Raw genomic sequence first — 19,847 nt, forward strand, 5'->3', positions numbered from 1 at the left:
CTATTCTAGCCTTGAGAGTGAATAGAAACAGTGTCCCACTCCTCCTTTACCCAGGATCAAACCACAGGGATATAATTGTACTCTCTACTTCTAAATAAAATCAAAATCATGAACTCAAGAGCAGATAGTAAGTGATTCAATTGCACAAAGGTAAAATATTGATTGCTGAGACCTAAACTAAAAACAGAAAATAAGAGAAGCATTCAGCAGGTTAGAAAGGGGTTTTGGAGCAAGAAATTAAGTTAATAATTCATGCTCGTGTCATCATTGGGAAGCTCACATGCAAGGTCATCACTCTGAAATATTAACAGTTTCTCTCTCTAAAGATACTGATTATTATGTGCATCTATAGTTCACTGCACCTCTGCTCCCAAATGGTAAACCTTACAAGCAAATTAAGGGCAAGGCCAAGTTCAGATGATAACATGCAACAATTTAAACCAAATACATCAATTACTTTTTTTTCTGTTATTTCTGCACTCTTCGCTGTCGTCATTGTTTGTCCATCATTTGTCTTCTCTTTCTTCCTTTCAAGTTTGTTATTAAGTGTGCCATGCTCCTTTGGACTCGAGTGCTCAGTTTTAAGGCATTTGTTCAATGTGCCAGAGCTGTTGTTAAGAGAAATTTCTTCATGGGGTCTCTTTGGTGACAGCTTCTTTTTTTCTAAGATTTCTTCTTCAAACTTTATGGTGTATGGATACAACTGATTGACGAGGTGAAGAATCTGTCCTGGCTTCAATTTCACTTCCTTGTCTTTCCCCACATCTTCTGAATTGACGTCGCTTGGATTTATCCCCAACTTTGTAGGAAGCAAAGAAAAGAAAATGTATCCAGAGCTACTGAACATTTCCAGTATTTTAGAACACAGAAACTCAGAATAGGCTATTTGCCTCTACAAGTCTACTCTGCCATTCAAAAAGATTCTTCTACATCAAGTACTTTTTCCACCTGATCCCCCATATCCAATTTATGTAGTGTACAAATGTTGATCAGTTGTCAATTCAGCAAATACCAATAACGTTTTGAATTGAAGAATTCCAGTACTAGAATACAGAAGTGTCAATATAGACATTACAATAAAAAGAGAAGTTGTTGAATTGCAACGTAAAATTTAATTGAACAATCTTTTAATTTGAACACTAATCTTTGGAACATTGTTATAAACCCAAATACAAACCTCTGATTGCTCACAGCATTAAATACCAGGTGCAAAAACTGAAGTTATAAGTTTCAAAGAAATAAAGGACAATGACCTAGTATGCTTGACTAGCTTTTTCCTTGAAAGAGCTGCCTAATAAAACTTACTAGCTGCTCTTACCCCACAGCCCTGCAAATTATTTCTCAAGTATTTACTTAGTTCCATTATGGTAGTTTGAAATTAGCAGTGAATTTGCTTCCATCATCTTTTCATACAATACCTGCAATCAGAATTCACTAAGAGACAGCTCCTGTGGTCCGAGAACAATGTCAAGACTATGGATCAATTACAGGATTAGTAACAATCCAGGATTACAGAATCAATCCAGGCAAAATTCCAGCCAATATTTTCTGAGCCACATTTTTTCCAGAGCTTTTAACTTCTATTCTTTGTCGCCTATAAACAAAGTGCTTCCATCTGCTGGGATGACAAAGATAAGCTACAGTTCACACAATAGACAATCTCCTGATTTGACCTATTTGTGCGCATCAGGTAGTCACTGTTAGAAGGTTTTAGGCACACCATGGGTATACTCTAGATTTCATAAGTAGATACATGATAAAGTAATAATAAACCAACACACAAAATGCTGGAGGAGCTCAGATCAGGCAACAGCTCATCAGGTATATGTTTAAGAATACAGGCAATCAGTAAGCCTTAAAAAATGATGACAGATTTAACAGAATATGGAAAATCAGCCCAACTAACATGTGAAATTTGTTTGTTTTTGTGGCTGTAACACAGAGCAAAGACTTAGTATTACTATAAGTTACAGAATAGTGCAAAAAGGAGTAACAACGCAGTGCTCATGTACTGTTCAGAAAACTGATGGCAACGGAGAAGGAGAAGCTGTTTCTGAATGGTTGAGTATTGTTAATTTAATTTCCTAATATTCTTATCCAAATTATTTTAAAATGTGCCACTTCAGCTATACAAATAAGGCAGAAAGTCATTTTTAACTTGTAGACATTCATAAACTTTCATACAGTGGATTCTAGTTAATCAGGGCAGCTTCTTATTTGGGACAACTCTTAAAGACCAAAAACTAATTGAGAAAATAGCCAGGTTTCTCTGTTTATTTGAGACACTATGCTGCTTGATTGGAACAGAAGACTGTTGCCAAACTGTTTCAAAACAGTGTCAGTCACGTGCACTTGCATAGCTGTTAGACACTACACCGTGCTTAGAGCAAATAGTTTTTAAAATAGTGTCTGCTGCATGTGTTTGTGTTCCAAAAGCAGTAATTTTTGTCACTGATGGTTGGTAAGAAATAAGCAGTAAGACAATTCAAAACTGTTTCACTCACTGAAGTCTCAAGCAACAGGCCTGGAGATGCTAGAAATGGTCGGGAGTGAAAATCAAATTATTTCACTACTTCAACAGGTAGGCAGTACGAAGAATTTGAATATATCGACAATCATCTGAATGTTACAATGAAAATAAAGATTTGCAGGATGCAATTGTCAAAAGCACTGTATGAAGGCAGTCCATTATTTGCACTAGGTGTCTCTGCTGATTTTGTTTATTTACAGTCTATCAAAAGAACATGGCTGTGTACACTGGATGAATTCCGTCGATAACTATTAGGGAGTTTTATAGTACTGTAGTGTCCTTATTTGTTCTGTATTTCATAATTTCTTACTCAGTTAAACCTATTTTGTCTTTTTTATACCTTTTTAACTATTTGCATGAAACTGGCTAATTGAGACAGCCACCTTAATTGGATCAAAATATACTGATCCTGGTGTGTCCCTCTTAACTGGAACCCACTGTATTTCAATTAATATGCTCACATTGAACAACATTCTTAACTGAGCAGCTTGATTTTCATTAAAAAAATGCATGGTAAGCAAATTGATAAACATAAGAAAACAAGAACAGTAACATTAGAAAATAGAAATAGGCCATCTCAAACAACAGGAATTCTGCAGATGCTGGAAATTCAAGCAACACACATCAAAGTTGCTGGTGAGTGCAGCAGGCCAGGCAGCATCTCTACGAAGAGGTACAGTTGACGTTTCAGGCCGAGACCCTTCATCAGGACATCTCAGATCTGTCCTGCCATTCAATGATTATGACAGCTCTACTCTCACCTCAACTCCTTTGACATTTCCCTATTTCCTTAATTTCTTTATCTTTCAAACAGCATATATGACATATTTCTCGTTTGCAGTTTATGCTTATGATTTGACAATAGAATTTAATATTGCCAAAGGCTGAAATGTACAAAAACCTGTTCTACAGAATCACAGTACAGGAAGCCATTGGACCAGTAGAACCTGGATTGGACAGCTCTTTCAAGGAAGCAATAAATTTCCATTACTGCCCTTTCCTCACAGTCTGCAAATTACTCCTGAGTATTTATCCAATCCTTTTTTAAAACTTTCACTGAATGAGCTTCCATCACCCTTTCATGCAAAGTCTCTCAGTTTGTTATTTTACAATCATCCTTATCCTCTCTTCCAGGAATCAAGCATTCTGTCAGTGAAACAGTTTCTCCAATCAAAACATGTCAAAAATAATTGGACTTACATTGAATATACAAGTACAACACCAATAGAACAATGTACATATACCTGTTTAACAAGGACAAATCCTTTATTGTAATCCGCTTTCAACTGTACTGAAATGAAAAGAGAAATCAACACTTAATATATTAATTTTGTTCAAGCCTTCAAAGTTACCTTTACTTCCCTTAATATCTACGTAAATTAGAGCAATATAGGGCATTGCTGACACAACAATTATTCATCACAGAAAGAGACAGGCTGGCCAATCATACCTGACTAGCTCTTTGAAACCCTGACTCATTCTCAAACTCCCATTTGCTGCCTTTAAAATCTCCAAGTTTATCAGCACTTGTTTATAAAGCATTCTAGATTCCAACAATTTTGACTAAAAATAATTATCATTGCCCTGCTCAACCTTCTGCTGATGTTTTAAAATCTAGGATTGGAGGACTTCCTGTTAGCGGTGGATGGAATAACAGCATTTTACAGCTGCTCCTAGTTTACTTTACTTACTTTCCAACCTGATTTGACACTATGACTACAAGAACTGCTAAAGGTAAAAAAGATTCCTCTACATCTTTGAATTCTATTACTGAATTGATGCAAAAGCACAAAAAGGAAGCATCCAAGGAATTGCAGTGATTCAGAAAGGAATTCTCCGAAGAGTTTCAACAACTTGGCTCTGAAATTAAACAATTTCAGAGAGGATTTCAGAAAATTTTCAGAGAGAGGAGAAGATGGCGACGCAACGCAGCTCACAGCGGCCACTCCGGTGGTGATATCTGTTATTTGTCAAGTAGGGTGCCGTGCACAATCCTGATTTGATGGAGATGGACTTAAGAGCACGGAGGAACATCTGGAGAAACTTCTGAAATGCCTGCTTCGCTGCTGCTGCTACTGTGTGGTCCGGAATCTCCGGAGAACGCCCCGAGTCCTCGGCTTTGCTTGTCGCTTGGCGGTCAGGGCGGGGTCAAAGCGCTCGGCAGAGGATGGTGCTCGGAGAGGCTGTATCAGAGGGGCTGGTCAGAGGCTCAAAGTCTTCAGATGGACTCAGAGTCAGCTGCAATTGGGTGCTTCCAATGCATCGGCAAGTTGTCGGCGCTTGGAGGCTCAAGGCAGGGAGAGCTTCTTCCTTCTACCATCTGTGTGAGATGATGAGTCGGTCGGGGACTTTGAGACTTTTTTTTACCGTGCCCATGGTCTGCTCTTTATCAAATTACGGTATTGTTTTGCATTGTTGTAACTATATGTTATAACTATGTCGTTTTGTCAGCTTTAGTCTTGGTTTGTCCTTTTTTTTTCTGATAAATCATTTTTTAATGCATGCATTTCTAAATGACAATAAACAAGGACTGAGTGTCCTCATAATCTAAATTAAGTACAAAGCTGGATTCTATTCAAGAAACTTTAACTGACCACGATAAACGAATAAAAGAGAATGAAGAAACCCTGTCGATTCTGGATGAGAAAATGGACGACCTGCAAAAGCGTTATGAAAAACAATCCAAGGTTAACAATGAACTACAGAAGATTACTGATTTAGAAAACAGAAGCAGAAGGAATAACGTACGAATTCTTGGTCTCGAAGAATTAACTGAAGGTGATCGTCCTACGGAATTTTTTCCCAACTTTCTGGTTCAGTTATTTACTGGTATTTTAAAATCGACACCAATGATTGACCAAGCACACAGAATACCTGGGAACAGAATGTTTGCAAGCAAACCTTGTTCAGTGGAAATCATTTTTTATGAGTTCCAAACAAAGGACAATATAATTCATTAATCTCGTCAGAAAGGTATGATTGATTTTAATGGAAAAAAGATTAGAATCCTCGAAGATTTCTCAGCAGAGATTATAAGGGAACATGCTAAATTTAAAAGTGTCATGTCAGAGTTCTACAACAAGGATCTTAAACCTTCTCTATGGTATCCGGCGAAGTTCAGAATTACACTGCAGGGTGGATCGCAAAAATGGTTCCATTCGAGTCTCCAGGCTCAGGAATATTTAGAGTCAGTAAAGTGACTGCTTATTATTTGTTACATGAATAACTGTTTATTTTACCTTTGCTAAACTTTGTACTTAACTCTTCCTTTTTGAACATTTTAAGGATTTATTTTGAGAATAAAACTTTAATGTACTATTACTTTGTCTGCTAAGTTTAAAAGTGTCATGTTAGAGCTGTTTTGCAAAAACTTACATGAATAATTGTGTATTTTGCCTCTGGTGAATCTTGTAGTCAATTTTCTTTTAGAACCTCTTAAAGTTTTACTTTGAGAATAAGATTTTAATGAGCCAATATTCTGTGTGTACATCTTATTTTATATTACTTTTCTAGCGTTTTTGATACCAGAATTAACTGTCTTTATTATCTGTTGTTTTGACTAGGTTGGAATATTCTAACCTTGTAATTTATTTGGAGCTAAGCCAGCAGGATTTTTGGGGGGATGTCGTTATTAGTTGTAGGTGTTGACTTTCTCTCTTTGGGAGGGGGGAGGGTGTTTGGGTTTTTTTTCTTGGAAGCTGTTTGGGATTTTTAGTCAAACCTGTTGTTTGGTTTCCTTATCTCATAGGTCATTGTTTAGTTTTAGTAATCTTTTTAAGGATTACCCTTTTACTTTTTAAAAATAATAATAGAATGGATTATAATACTAAGTTACTTAGTCTTAACGTGAAAGGATTAAATCATCCTTTGAAACGAAATAAGATTCCTGCTTATATTAAAAAATTTAAGGTTCAAATTTTTTTTTATATACAAGAAACACACATATGCAATTCTGATAACTCATGCCTTTTTAGCCGATGGAGAGGATTGCACTTTCGTTCAAGTTTTCAGGCCAAAGCTAGAGGAGTTTTGATTTTTATGGAAAATACAGTTCCCTTTGTTCAATACAAGGCTGTTTCTGATACTAATGGACGATTTGTTATAGTATCAGGGAAATTAGAGAATAAATTGTTGATAATTTGCTTATATTTATGCCCCAAATATAGATGATCCAGGATGCTTTGAGCATTTTTTTTTCATTTTTGCCTGACCTAAGTCTGTACTCATTGGTGATGGCAGGAGACTTTAATTGCTGGTTAGATCAAGTTTTAGATCGGTCTTCTTCTAAACCAGCCACACTTAATAAATCAGCTTCGTTTATCCATTCATTTCTAACCAAATGTGGTATTGTTGATATATGGTGTTTCTTACATCCAGCAGATAGAGAATACTCATTTTTCTCTCATGTTCATCATACGTATTCCAGAATTGACTTTTTTTTATTGATAACCAAATGAGTCCATTAGTTCGATCCTGTGAATATAAACAGATTGCTATCTCTGATCATGCTCCTGTGCTTTTATCCATAAATCTTCCTGGTTTTCCTCAAACAGATTCTGGCATTTTAATTTAACTTTGTTATTTGACAAGGATTCCTTAAAGTTCTTGGAGAGGCAAATTACTTCTTTTTGAAGAGAATACGGTGGAGGAGACTTCTAGTCTTGTCATATGGGATGCCTTTAAAGCATATATTAGAGGACAAATCATTTCTTATACTGCAAGTGTTAAGAAAAAGCTAATAAAGAGGATCAATTTAGTCAATCAGCTGAAACAATTAGATGAAAAATATGCTTTGACTTCAGATCCTGTTTTATATAAAAGTCGGGTTGAAATTAAAACTAAGTATGATTTTTTATTAACATATCCTATTGAAACCCAACTCCTAAAGGATAAAAGTCAATTTTATATTCACGGAGATAAAACAGGTAAATTATTGGCTAACCAAATTAAAACTTCTAGTGCTAAACGACAGATTAAAGAAATTTATAAAGCTAATGGTATTAGGACAATTGATCATTTAGAAATAAATAATACTTTTAGAGGATTTTATTCCAAACTTTATAGTTCTGATCTTCTTAAAGATAATACTGTAATGGATAATTTTTTAGACCAAATAAATATCTCCACGCTTTCTGTTGATAACTGAAAACAGTTGGATCAATGTATTTCTCATGAAGAAATAGCCGAAGCTGTACGTTCACTGCATTCAGGGAAAGCTCCAGGTTCTGAAGGATTTTCTGGAGAATTTTATAAGGCTTTTTCTTCTTTGCTTATACCTCATTTATGTTCAGTTCCTTCAGATTCTTTTAAGTCAGGTAGGTTGCCGCAATCTTTTTACGAAGCTTCTATTTCCCTTATCCTTAAGAAAAAATAAGAACCCAACTGAATGTTCTTCATATAGACCAACTTCCTTACTTAAAGTTGATGCTAAAATTCTATCTAAAGTTCTGGCCTGTAGGATGGAAAATATCTTACCATCTATCATTTCTGATGATCAGACTGGTTTTATTAAAAATCAATATTCTCATTTTAATATTCATCGATTATTAAATGTTATTTATTCTCCTTCTAAGGAGATATCGGAGTGTGTGATATACTTAGACGCTGAGAAGGCTTTTGATCCAGTTGAATGGCATTATTTATTTAAAATCATAGAAAAAATTTAATTTTGGGTCCGACTTTATTCAATGGATTAAATTATTGTATTTATCCCGTTTTGCTTGGGTTCTTACTAATTCTCAGAATTCTAAACCATTTGAACTTCAGCGTGGAACCAGACAAGGTTGCCCTTTGTGTCCTTTGCTTTTTGACCTGGCTTTAGAACCTTTAGCTATTGCTTATCGAGAATCTAATGATATCACTGGTATTTTCCGGAAGGGTACTATCCACAAAGTTTCACTTTATGCTGATGATTTATTGCTTTACATTTCTAATGTTGAAACTTCATTACCTTCTGTGCTTTCTTTACTATCTTGTTTTAGTCAGGTTTCTGGATATAAACTGAACCTACACAAGAGTGAACGTTTTCCTTTGAATAATTTGCCATTAACTGATATTAACCTTTTTAAAATTGCAAGAAACCAATTCTTATTAGGGTGTAACAATTACTAAAAATTATAAATACTTATTTAAAGAAAATTTTCTTATTTTATTAAATTATATAAAAAGAACATTATCAAGTTGGTCGCCCTTTTCATTATCATTGATTGGTCGAATTAATTCTATTAAAATAAATGTTTTACCTTAATTTATGTACCTCTTTCAGGTGTTACCCGTTTTTACTCCTAAATCCTTTATTGACTCTCTGGACTCTATTTTATCCTCCTACATATGGAAAAATAAATGTCCTCGATTGAATAAAGTCCATCTCCAGAAAGTCAAAAAGAATAGAGGTTTAGCTTTACCAAATTTTAGGTTTTATTACTGGGCAGCTAATATACAGAATTTTACATTTTGGTTATACTATATTAATCATGAGGACTGTCCTGGGTGGGTTTCTTTAGAAGCTAACTCGGTTAATAAATTTTCTATTATCTCTTTTTTGGGATCTTCACTTCCTTTATCCTTAAGTAAGATAACTGAAAATGTGGTAATCAAACATATTTTGAGGATTTGGATACAATTTAGAAAACACTTTGGTTTAAGATTCTCCCTTTCTAGTCCCATTTTTTTTTAATTTTTAAGCTTTCTATGACTGATGTAGCTTTTTAACAATGTGAAAGATTGGGCATTATATGTTTCCGGGATCTGTTTGTTGGAGGAAGTCTTTCTTCGTTCAAACAATTGTTAACTAAATATAGTTTACCAAAAACCCATTTTTTCAGTACTTACAAATTAGAGATTTTCTGCAATCTCAATTATATACATTTCCTAATAGTCCTGATGAGAACGTATTAGATGAAATTCTTAATATGAAATCATTCCATAATGGTTCAATATCCAATATTTATATGTTGTTGGGAATGAGAAATGATTCTTTAGACAAAATCAAAAATCTTTGGGAACAAGATTTACAGACCTCAATTTCTGAAGAAACTTGGAATGAGATTTTTAAATTGGTTAATACTTCATCGTTATGTGCTCGTCATTCCCTCCTACAATTTAAAGTGGTTCATAGGGCTTATATGACCAAGGATAAGTTATCTCATTTTTATATGGCTATATCTCCCTACTGTGATAGCTGTAACAATGGAGAAGCTTCACTTATTCATATGTTTTGGACATGCCCAAGCCTTGGAAAATATTGGAAGGAAGTATTCGAAACTTTTTCTGTACTCTTTAAAGTAAATTTTAAGCCTAATCCTTTGACTGCTCTATTTGGTATTGTTGGAAGAAAAGATATCATTTTGAAGACATCTGATTTGCACATTCTGGCTTTTATCTCTCTTATGGCTAGGAGGGCACTTTTATTTAAATGGAAGGATGCTGTTTCACCTAATCATGCTCAGCGGTTACGTGATGTTATGGCATGCCTAAACTTAGAAAAGATTCTTTGTTCAATTTCTGAAACTAACCAAGATTTTCAAAATTTGTGGGGGCCATTTTAAAATTATTTTCATAATCTTTGACTTCTTGTTAAAAGTACAGAAGTTGGTTAATAGCATATTTTATTATCTGTTAAGTTTTTTTTCCCCCAAACAGCTTCGACTTTGGTAGTGGGTGTAGATCTCTTTTTTTAATAAAATTGTTTATATTCTAATACACGAATTAATCTAATCTATGTGAATATAGAGTAAGGAGATCGTTAATGTGATTCAATATACTATATCTAGTATTATATTTTTTCTTTTGTTTTATAATATGTATTCTCTTCAACTCTGTATTCTTCTATATAGAAACCAATAAAAAAATTGGAAAAGAAAATCTAGGATTTTCTGTACAAATTCAATTAATCGCATGCATTTGCATACAATCGCATACAAATAATAAACTCAAACATCTGGGTAAGGAACATCCAGCTCAGTTAATTTTGCATTCTCTTCACCGGCATCTGAGAACTGAACCAATGTTCCAAATAACAACAGATCTTAAGATTTGTACCTCACAATGACCTGCAAAAGTAATCTATACTTCTCCACTGACCTTGCTGCCGGGAACATTTTTTATCTGTAATTTTGGTCACTGGACTCCGTCCAATGAATACACAGGTAGAGTGTGCAAGGCGTATTGGTTGGTGCCTTCCGTCTTTACTCACAAGCCAACAAACCCGCATTATACTGGAGGGGGAGAAAATGAGGATTAGTCATATATCTATCAAAATCTTTTTGACACCCTAAACCACTTGTTTTTCCTTGTGCAACAACTGGCTTCAGCTGCTTTGCCCCAAAGTTTGAAATTCCCATCAGAAACTTCCCCAACTCTCCTTGGCCAGGTCAGTTCAACCAACACACATCAAAGTTGCTGGTGAACGCAGCAGGCCAGGCAGCATCTGTAGGAAGAGGTGCAGTCGACATTTCAGGCCGAGACCCTTCGTCAGGACTAACTGAAAGAAGAGTGAGTAAGGGATTTGAAAGTTGGAGGGGGAGGGGGAGATCCAAAATGATAGGAGAAGACAGGAGGGGGAGGGATGGAGCCAAGAGCTGGACAGGTGATAGGCAAAAGGGGATACGAGAGGATCATGGGACAGGAGGTCCGGGAAGAAAGACAAGGAGGTGGGGGGGGGGGGTCCCAGAGGATGGGCAAGAGGTATATTCAGAGGGACAGAGGGAGAAAAAGGAGAGTGAGAGAAAGAATGTGTGTGTAGAAATAAATAACAGATGGGGTACCAGGGGGAGGTGGGGCCTTAGCGGAAGTTAGAGAAGTCGATGTTCATGCCATCAGGTTGGAGGCTACCCAGACGGAATATAAGGTGTTGTTCCTCCAACCTGAGTGTGGCTTCATCTTTACAGTAGAGGAGGCCGTGGATAGACATGTCAGAATGGGAATGGGATGTGGAATTAAAAATGTGTGGCCACTGGGAGATCCTGCTTTCTCTGGCGGACAGAGCGTAGGCGTTCAGCAAAGTGGTCTCCCAGTCTGCGTCGGGTCTCGCCAATATATAAAAGGCCACATCGGGAGCACCGGACGCAGTATATCACCCCAGTCGACTCACAGGTGAAGTGTTGCCTCACCTGGAAGGACTGTTTGGGGCCCTGAATGGTGGTAAGGGAGGAAGTGTAAGGGCATGTGTAGCACTTGTTCCGCTTACACGGATAAGTGCCAGGAGGGAGATCAGTGGGGAGGGATGGGGGGGAACGAATGGACAAGGGAGCTGTGTAGGGAGCGATCCCTGCGGAATGCAGAGAGAGGGGGGGAGGGAAAGATGTGCTTAGTGGTGGGATCCCGTTGGAGGTGGCGGAAGTTACGGAGAATAATATGTTGGACCCGGAGGCTAGCGGGGTGGTAGGTGAGAACCAGGGGAACCCTATTCCTAGTGGGGTGGCGGGAGGATGGAGTGAGAGCAGATGTATGTGAAATGGGGGAGATGCGTTTAAGAGCAGAGTTGATAGTGGAGGAAGGGAAGCCCCTTTCTTTAAAAAAGGAAGACATCTCCCTCGTCCTAGAATGAAAAGCCTCATCCTGAGAGCAGATGTGGCGGAGACGGAGGAATTGCGAGAAGGGGATGGCATTTTTGCAAGAGACAGGGTGAGAAGAGGAATAGTCCAGATAGCTGTGAGAGTCAGTAGGCTTATAGTAGACATCAGTGGATAAGCTGTCTCCAGGGACAGAGACAGAAAGATCTAGAAAGGGGAGGGAGGTGTCGGAAATGGACCAGGTAAACTTGAGGGCAGGGTGAAAGTTGGAGGCAAAGTTAATAAAGTGAACAAGTTCTGCAATGCAGTCGTCGATGTAGTGAAGGAAAAGTGGGGGACAGATACCAGAATAGGCACGGAACATAGATTGCTCCACAAACCCAACAAAAAGGCAGGCATAGCTAGGACCCATACAGATGCGCATAGCTACACCTTTAGTTTGGAGGAAGTGGGAGGAGCCAAAGGAGAAATTATTAAGAGTAAGATCAGTTCAACCAACCTTGTTTTTGCTTCCTTTATTTGATAATCACTTCTGCTAAGTGCTTTGAGGCCTGTAACTACACCAAAGAGATCTCTGCTACATAATTATTAAATGTTTCAATAATTTAGATTTTCACCATGGTTTCATAAGTTCTCTTTAACACACAATACAAAACCAGCAACTTAAATGAAACACAACAGCTTCCCTTAAAAAGGTACATGTGTACCATGTAACTTGTCAGTTGAGCAACGCAACTCAGAGGCCAATATATTAGGTTCATCTGCTTGTCAATGCAATTATCTGATCATGTGGCAGCAACTCAATGCATAAAAGTATGCAGATGTGGTCAAGAGGTCCAGTTGCTGTTCAGACCAAACATCACAATGGGGAAGAAGTGTGATCTATGTGACTTTGACCATGGAATGCTTGCTGGTGCTTTGAGTATCTCAGAGACTGCCGATTTCCTGGGATTTTCTCTAGAGTTTACAGGGAATGCTGAGAGAAACAAAAAAAAAATCCAGTGAGCAGTAGTCTGTGGGCAAAACACCTTGTTAATGAGAGAGGTCAGAGGGGAATAGCCAGACTGGCTAGTTCAAGCTGACAGAAAGACAACAGTAACCCAACTAACCATGCATTACAACAGTGGTGTGCAGAAAAACATCTCTGAGTGCACACCACATCAAACCTTGAAGTGAATAGGCTAGATCAGAAGACTACAGGCATGTACTCAGTGTCCACTTTCTTAGGTTCAGAAGGAACCAAAGTTCTGCTGATGAGGAAGTAGCTTCTACACTATCTTATGTGTATCATAAACCACCTGCATGGGTCCTTTGAACTAAATAGCCTGATGCTATTTCACATTCCATATAGTCTATGCCACTGCTTAAGAAATGTGCTAACTCATAAACCTCAATTGCCAGTTCTTGCTGCAGCTTGTTGTGTGCAAATCTTTAAACTCAATCTGACATCTTGCACCTTCATTTTATTGACTGGAATCCAACTCTGTTCTAAGCACAAGCTTTACATTAACTTATTTTTTAAAAAGTGCATGTTTTGATCACAGCAAATGTTGACTACTATTCCCAGATCCCATTCAGTGTCTTATCCTCAGTACATCTCTAGTTCTATCTTGAAACAATGGCTTCCAATTATCCAAATTTGAAGAGATGCCCTCATTTGAAAATTCTCAATCGCTTCCAATTTTTGCACACTTCTCTTTCTCCGTAACCCTTCCAGTCCCTAACCCTCCAAAATATCTCTTATTTTACATTGTCAAATTGGCCCCACTATTGGCGACCATACTTTTAACTGCCAAAATTTGAGTTGTGGAAAATCACTCACCAAGTTTCTTGGCATCTCTAAGTATCTTCCTTCATTTCAGACACCCCTAAAAACCTGCCTCTTTAGCCAGGTGACTTAGAGACAATTTTGAATTGAAACGGCTTCTGAAAATCACTTCAGGACATCCTTGCTATGCTAAACCTGTTTAAATAAGCAGAATTTGTTTTTATATTTCATTTTGGGGTTCTGGTCTTGCCTTTTAATTCTTATCTGCCTAAACTTCTCTCACAAAAAAATAACACAAGCCTTAAGAAGAGGCTTTATAAAATAGGTTTATGGATGACAGTTTTACTTCTGGGAAATGTAGGGAAGATCTGAGAGGATGAGATTAGTAGGGAGAGGAAAGTCTCATATGAAATAAACTACCACAGTTCAAGTAAAATGGTATTTCTGTACTGTAATTTTCTCAGTTTTGAACATACCTTTCCAATCTGCTTTGGCTCACCTTTCACTTCCTCACAATATAGCACTACTGCACGGACACCGGCTTGGCCCATCTAGCCCATGCTGAACTGTTAGTCTGCCTAGTCCCGTTGGCCCACACCTGAACCACAACCCTCCCATCCATATACCTATCCAAACTTTTCTTCAATGTTGCAATCAAACCTGTATCCACATCTACCACTGGCAGCTCGTTCCACACCCATACCATTCTGAGTGAAGAAGTTCCCCACACTTCAGCTTTCACCCTTAAGCTATGACCTCTAGTTTTAGTCTTACCCAACCTCAGTGGAAAAAGCCCACCTTTATTTACCCTGTCCAATCCTTCCTCATAATTTTGTATGCCTCTGTCAAATCTACCCTCTTTCTCCCATGCTCAAGGGAATAAAGTTCTAGCCGATTGAACCTTTCCCCATGACTCAGATCCTCGAGTCCCAGCGACATCCCTTGTCAATTTTCTCAGTGCTCTTTCAACCTAGTTTACATCTTTCCAGTTCTGACAAGTGACCAGAACTGCAATACCCCAAACTGGCCTCACCAACATCTTATACAACTTTAACATAACATACAACTCCTGTACTCAGTACACTGATTTATGAAGGCCAATGCACCAAAAGCTCTCTTTACAATCCTATCTATTGTGTGTAAATTTAGAACAATAACTCCTCTAATCTCTAGAACCATTTTCCCCAGATCATCGTTCCAGTTTTTGCTCTTTGAACAAATTTCCTATCTTTATATTTTATACGATGATAACTTCTGCTAAGCTTTCTTATAGATTTACATTCAGTTAGCAGCACTCTTGTGCTTAGCCAGGGGATCATGAATAGAACATAGAACACTACAGCACAGTACACACCCTTCAGCCCATAATGTTGAGCTGACCTTCTAACCTACTCTAAGATCAACCAAACCCTTCCCTTCTAGGTATTCCTCCATTTTTCTGTCATGCATATGGCCACCTAAGAGCTTCTTAAATGCCCTAATGTATCTGCCTCTACAACCGTCCCTGGAAGTGCATTCCATGTATTCACCACTCTCTGCATAAAGAACATACTGCTGGACTCCCCACCTGTACATTACACCAATCACCTTAAAGTCATGGCCCCTGGTATTGGCCATTTCCGGCCTGGGAAAAAGTCCACGGATGTGCACCCAGTGTTCACTTTCTTAGATTCAGGAGGAATAAATGTGGGGTAGACCCTGCGTGTGCACTCATTCTATGCCTCTTATTATCTTGTACACCGCTGTCGAATGACTTTTCATTCTCTTTCAATCCAAACAGAAAAGACCTAGCTTGTTCACCTATTCTCATAAAACAGACCCCACTGTGCAAACTTGGACATTAAAAATCTAAGCCCTCAACTGAAAGACACCTTTGGGAGATGTTACAGCATTGATCAACAGTGGAAAATCGCCCTGGATCACATCACTATTTTAAAAACACACAAAGTGTTCACTTGTGGCCTACCCCAGATTTATTCTTCAATCAATACTTCTAATACAGATGTCATAAATATCATATCCCTGTTTGTGGGAACCTGGGCACTAATTACTTGTTTACTCTACAACAGAGACAATACATTACAAACACGAGGAATTCTGCAGATGCTGGAAATTCAAGCAACACATATTAAAGTTGCTGGTGAACGCAGCAGGCCAGGCAGCATCTCTAGGAAGAGGTACAGTCGACGTTTCAGGCCAAGACCCTTCGTCAGGACTAATTGAAAGAAGAGCTAGTAAGAGATTTGAAGGTGGGAGAGGTAGATGCGCTTCCCATCCTAAAGCTGGCATAGAATGTTCTGAGAACATTACACCAACATAATTGCAAGTCTATTTTATTATCTGAAGATAACATTCAATGGCTTTTTTCAGCTAGTGTATCTAGACACAGAATTTACATATGGCTTGGGGAGGTCAGCATATCCTGTGGAAAACCCTGCCCTACAGCTACAGAAAATTATGACTCGCAGATACACTATCGCCAATTATTTTTTTAAAGTCAGAATCTGTGTGACCCTCCTACTTGATGTGCCTTTGCCTTCCCTCGCTTCCCCGCGATTAACGAAGGCAGGCCCCGTTAAACTTGCCTTTTTCCCTCCTCTCAACCGCTCACCTCTCAAAAGGCCTGATGCGAGCTGAAATCTGACCCGACAAATCCTATGCTAGAGTGACTTTAAATACTCAAAGTCCCAGCACTGCACCCCATTCTGCTTCCAAACAACAGGTTTGAAAGGCCTTGTTTTCCCCACCAAGGAGCAACCCCACGTAACCGCAGTACAGTCCTCCCACAGAAACCCCAGCATGCACTGTGCAACCTGCGAGCCTGCGCCTGCGCGGCGCTCTCCGGGGAAAACCACAAGTGCGCACGCGTAAAACGAAAGACCCGCCCACTGGCGGGCGGCTGAACTCTGAACTCTCAATTGAGATTACATCCCACGTGTGTAGTGCGCTGGGCGTAATTACAGGCTGCGCTGATAAAATGCCCTTAAAGATGAAGTAGCGCTTTGATTTTTAAAGAAATCAGTCTATGAAACTGGCTGAGGCAGGCTCTTTGACTTTTAAAGAAACTAACCAGTACGTGATAGGTAAAGTTACCTTCCATCTGCTAATGTAATTTCCAACCCCTGCCACCCTATCTGCATATCATTTGTCGACTCTGGCTCCGCTGTTTTTTAAGCGATTCTATCTCAGTCCAGAAATGAAGAGTCTCGACTCAAAATGTTGACTGTCAATTTCTGTCTGTAGTTACGACCTGACCTGCTAAATTTCTCCAGCTCTTCGTGCTTTGCTCCAGACTAACACACTCAAAATACTGGAGGAAGTCAGCAAGTCAAGCAGCACCTACGAAGAAGAATAAGCAGTCGATGTTTCTGGCAGTAACACGCACAAACTTACAAACTGCTGGAGGAACTCAGCAGGCCAGCCAGCATCTATGGAAAAGAGTAAACAGTCGACATTTCTGGCTGAAACATTTCGTCAGGACTAGAAAGGAAGACACAGAAGTCAGAGTAAGAAGGTGGGAGGAAGGGAAGAAGTACAAGCTGGCAGGTGATAGGAGAGACCAGGTGAAGGGAATGTGGGATGAAGTAAGAAGCTGAGAGGGGAGAGGTGGGAAAGGTGAGAGGGTTGGAGAAGGAATCTAATAGAGGAGATTGGACGATGGAAGAAAGGGAAGGAGGTGGAGCACCAGAGAGAGATGATGGGCAGGTGCAAAGTGAAGGGTTGAGAGGGGAACCAGAATGAGGAATGGAAAATGAGGGAAGGGGAGGGGAAAATTTTACTGGAAGTTTGAAAAATCAATGTTCATGCTATCAGGTTGGAGGCTACCCAGATAAAATATGAGGTTTTGCTTCTCCAACTAGAGTGTGGCCTTATCAAGGCATTAGAGGAGGTCATGGATTAATCAGAAGAATAAAATAAATTTGAGGCACTGAACTGATAAAGACACGCCACTTCCGATAAACAATACACCCATTCTCTGAAAAGAGTTTGCATGTGTCCTTTCTGACCAGTGGGCATAAACAAACTGTTTATAACTGTCCTAATATTTTAATAAGCAGCAACCTGACATAGTGTGCTGAAATATTCATATCTTCAAGTCAACACTCTAAACTCTAACGTCACCGGTTTGGTGTCCAGAATAGGCGACTTCAGTATCCACTGGTGGCTTGGTAGCACCGCTATTGAGGTCTGAAGAGCACCCAGACTTAAAGAAAAGTTGCTACAACTTTTGTTATGATTATAACATCACCCAATATACTTATAGGTTTATCTACCCATGGCCATACCAGTGGAAGTAACCACTACATAGTCAATGGGAAGGTTATGTCACTTTTATACAATGGAGCAACTTTCCAGTTTATTGTGTAGCATTGCCATTGTTTAAACTGGGATAGTTGTAGAATCCACAAACAATCAAGTGGGCACCCAGTGCAGAGTAATCCTGTGGGCCATTCCGCTCAATAATAAGTATACTGCTTGGGATACTGTTGCGGGGAGGGGGCGCGGAAAGCAGCAGTGACTGCGTCTCTGGCTCAGATGGGAAGTGGGAAGAAGAGGAGTGTAGTTCTGATAGGGGATTCCATGTTTTAGAGGAGTAGACAGGACATTCTGAAAAAGAGAAATGCCTGTGGGGTATGGTGGTTCCCCGGTGCCAGTGTCAGGTATGTCTCAGATTGGGCCACTACATTCTGAAGGAGGGTGAACACATCCGTACCAACAACATACGTAGGAAAGGAGACGAGGTCCTGAAGATAGAAAATAGAGTTAACTGGAAAGCTAAAAAGCAGGACCGCAAGGATTGTAGATCTCTGGATTACTGCCTGCATCATGCACCACTGAGGGTAAGAATAGGATGATTTGGCAGATAAATGTGTGGCTGAGGAACTGGTGCAAGGGGCAGAGTTTCAGACTTCTGGATCATTGGGTTCTCTTCTGGGGAAGATATGATCTGTATAAAAAGGATGGGTCACCCTTGAACTCGAGGGGGACTAATATCCTTGTGGGCGGGTTTGCTAGAGCTGTGGGGGATGGTTTAAACTAAATTGGTAGGGGGATGGGAACCAGGGCGATAGGGCTCAGGATGGGGCAGTTGGTATACAAGTAAATGCAGTGTGTAGTGAGACTGTGAGGAAAGACAGGGAGATGATAGAGCAAATTTGCAGTCAGTGCAATGAGTTGAAGGGTAACATGGGGCCAAGATAGAAAAGGGGGACAAATACAGGACTGAAGGTGTTATATTGAATGTATGCAGTATGTGGAATAAGGTAGAGAATCTTAGGCTGATTTATACTTGTGCGACAAATCGATGGCGTAGCCGCGAACCCTACACAGAGCCTATGCAGATCCGTACGCCGTAGCCTGACGCGGACCTTTCCCAAAATGTAACTACGCGTCGCAACAACGCAGACCGCAACAGCTGTGATTGGTCCGCTTGGTAGCATAGCATTTCCTCCTACGCTGCAATAGCTTCCCATTGGCCGACTGAAGGGCAGGGAAGGAACTCTGGCTGCAATGCTTTCCATAAAGCTTTACAGACCTCCGAAATTATGGAGGACACATTTCGCTTTTATGAGAAAAGACGCTCGCTTTAAACGAGGGAGATGTCTTCCTTTTTTAAAGAAAGGGGCTTCCCTTCCTCCACTATCAACTCTGCTCTTAAACGCATCTCCCCCATTTCACATACATCTGCTCTCACTCCATCCTCCCGCCACCCCACTAGGAATAGAGTTCCCCTGGTCCTCACCTACCACCCCACCAGCCTCCGGGTCCAACATATTATTCTCCGTAACTTCCGCCACCTCCAACGGGATCCCACCACTAAGCACATCTTTCCCTCCCCCCCCTTTCTGCATTCCACAGGGATCGCTCCCTACGCAACTCCCTTGTCCATTCGTCCCCCCCATCCCTCCCCACTGATCTTCCTCCCGGCACTTATCCGTGTAAGCGGAACAAGTGCTACACATGCCCTTACACTTCCTCCCTTACCACCATTCAGGGCCCCAAACAGTCCTTCCAGGTGAGGCAACACTTCACCTGT

General features: G+C 39.5%; 1 protein-coding gene across 7 annotated transcripts in view; it reads right to left on the reverse strand.

The window, feature by feature from the left end:
• aptx (aprataxin) overlaps nt 1-16,614 on the reverse strand; it is a 28,118-nt gene extending 11,504 nt beyond the window's left edge. The window contains exons 1-5 of one of the 7 annotated variants that reach the window (XM_072258132.1): nt 16,422-16,614; nt 13,865-14,005; nt 10,613-10,746; nt 3,775-3,821; nt 458-799 (exon numbers count right to left, since the gene is read on the reverse strand). In XM_072258132.1, the coding sequence (XP_072114233.1) occupies nt 458-799; nt 3,775-3,821; nt 10,613-10,742 (519 nt within the window). In that variant the 5' untranslated portion in view covers nt 10,743-10,746; nt 13,865-14,005; nt 16,422-16,614. Of the gene's footprint in view, nt 1-457; nt 800-3,774; nt 3,822-10,612; nt 10,747-12,541; nt 12,702-13,864; nt 14,006-15,397; nt 16,351-16,395 lie in introns of those variants that run through there. The other 6 variants (XM_072258130.1, XM_072258134.1, XM_072258135.1 and 3 more) reach the window with 6 other exon arrangements.
• Between the last annotated feature and the right edge of the window lie 3,233 nt (nt 16,615-19,847).

This window comes from Mobula birostris, chromosome 5 (assembly GCF_030028105.1).
Source record: "Mobula birostris isolate sMobBir1 chromosome 5, sMobBir1.hap1, whole genome shotgun sequence".
NCBI lineage: Eukaryota > Metazoa > Chordata > Chondrichthyes > Myliobatiformes > Myliobatidae > Mobula > Mobula birostris.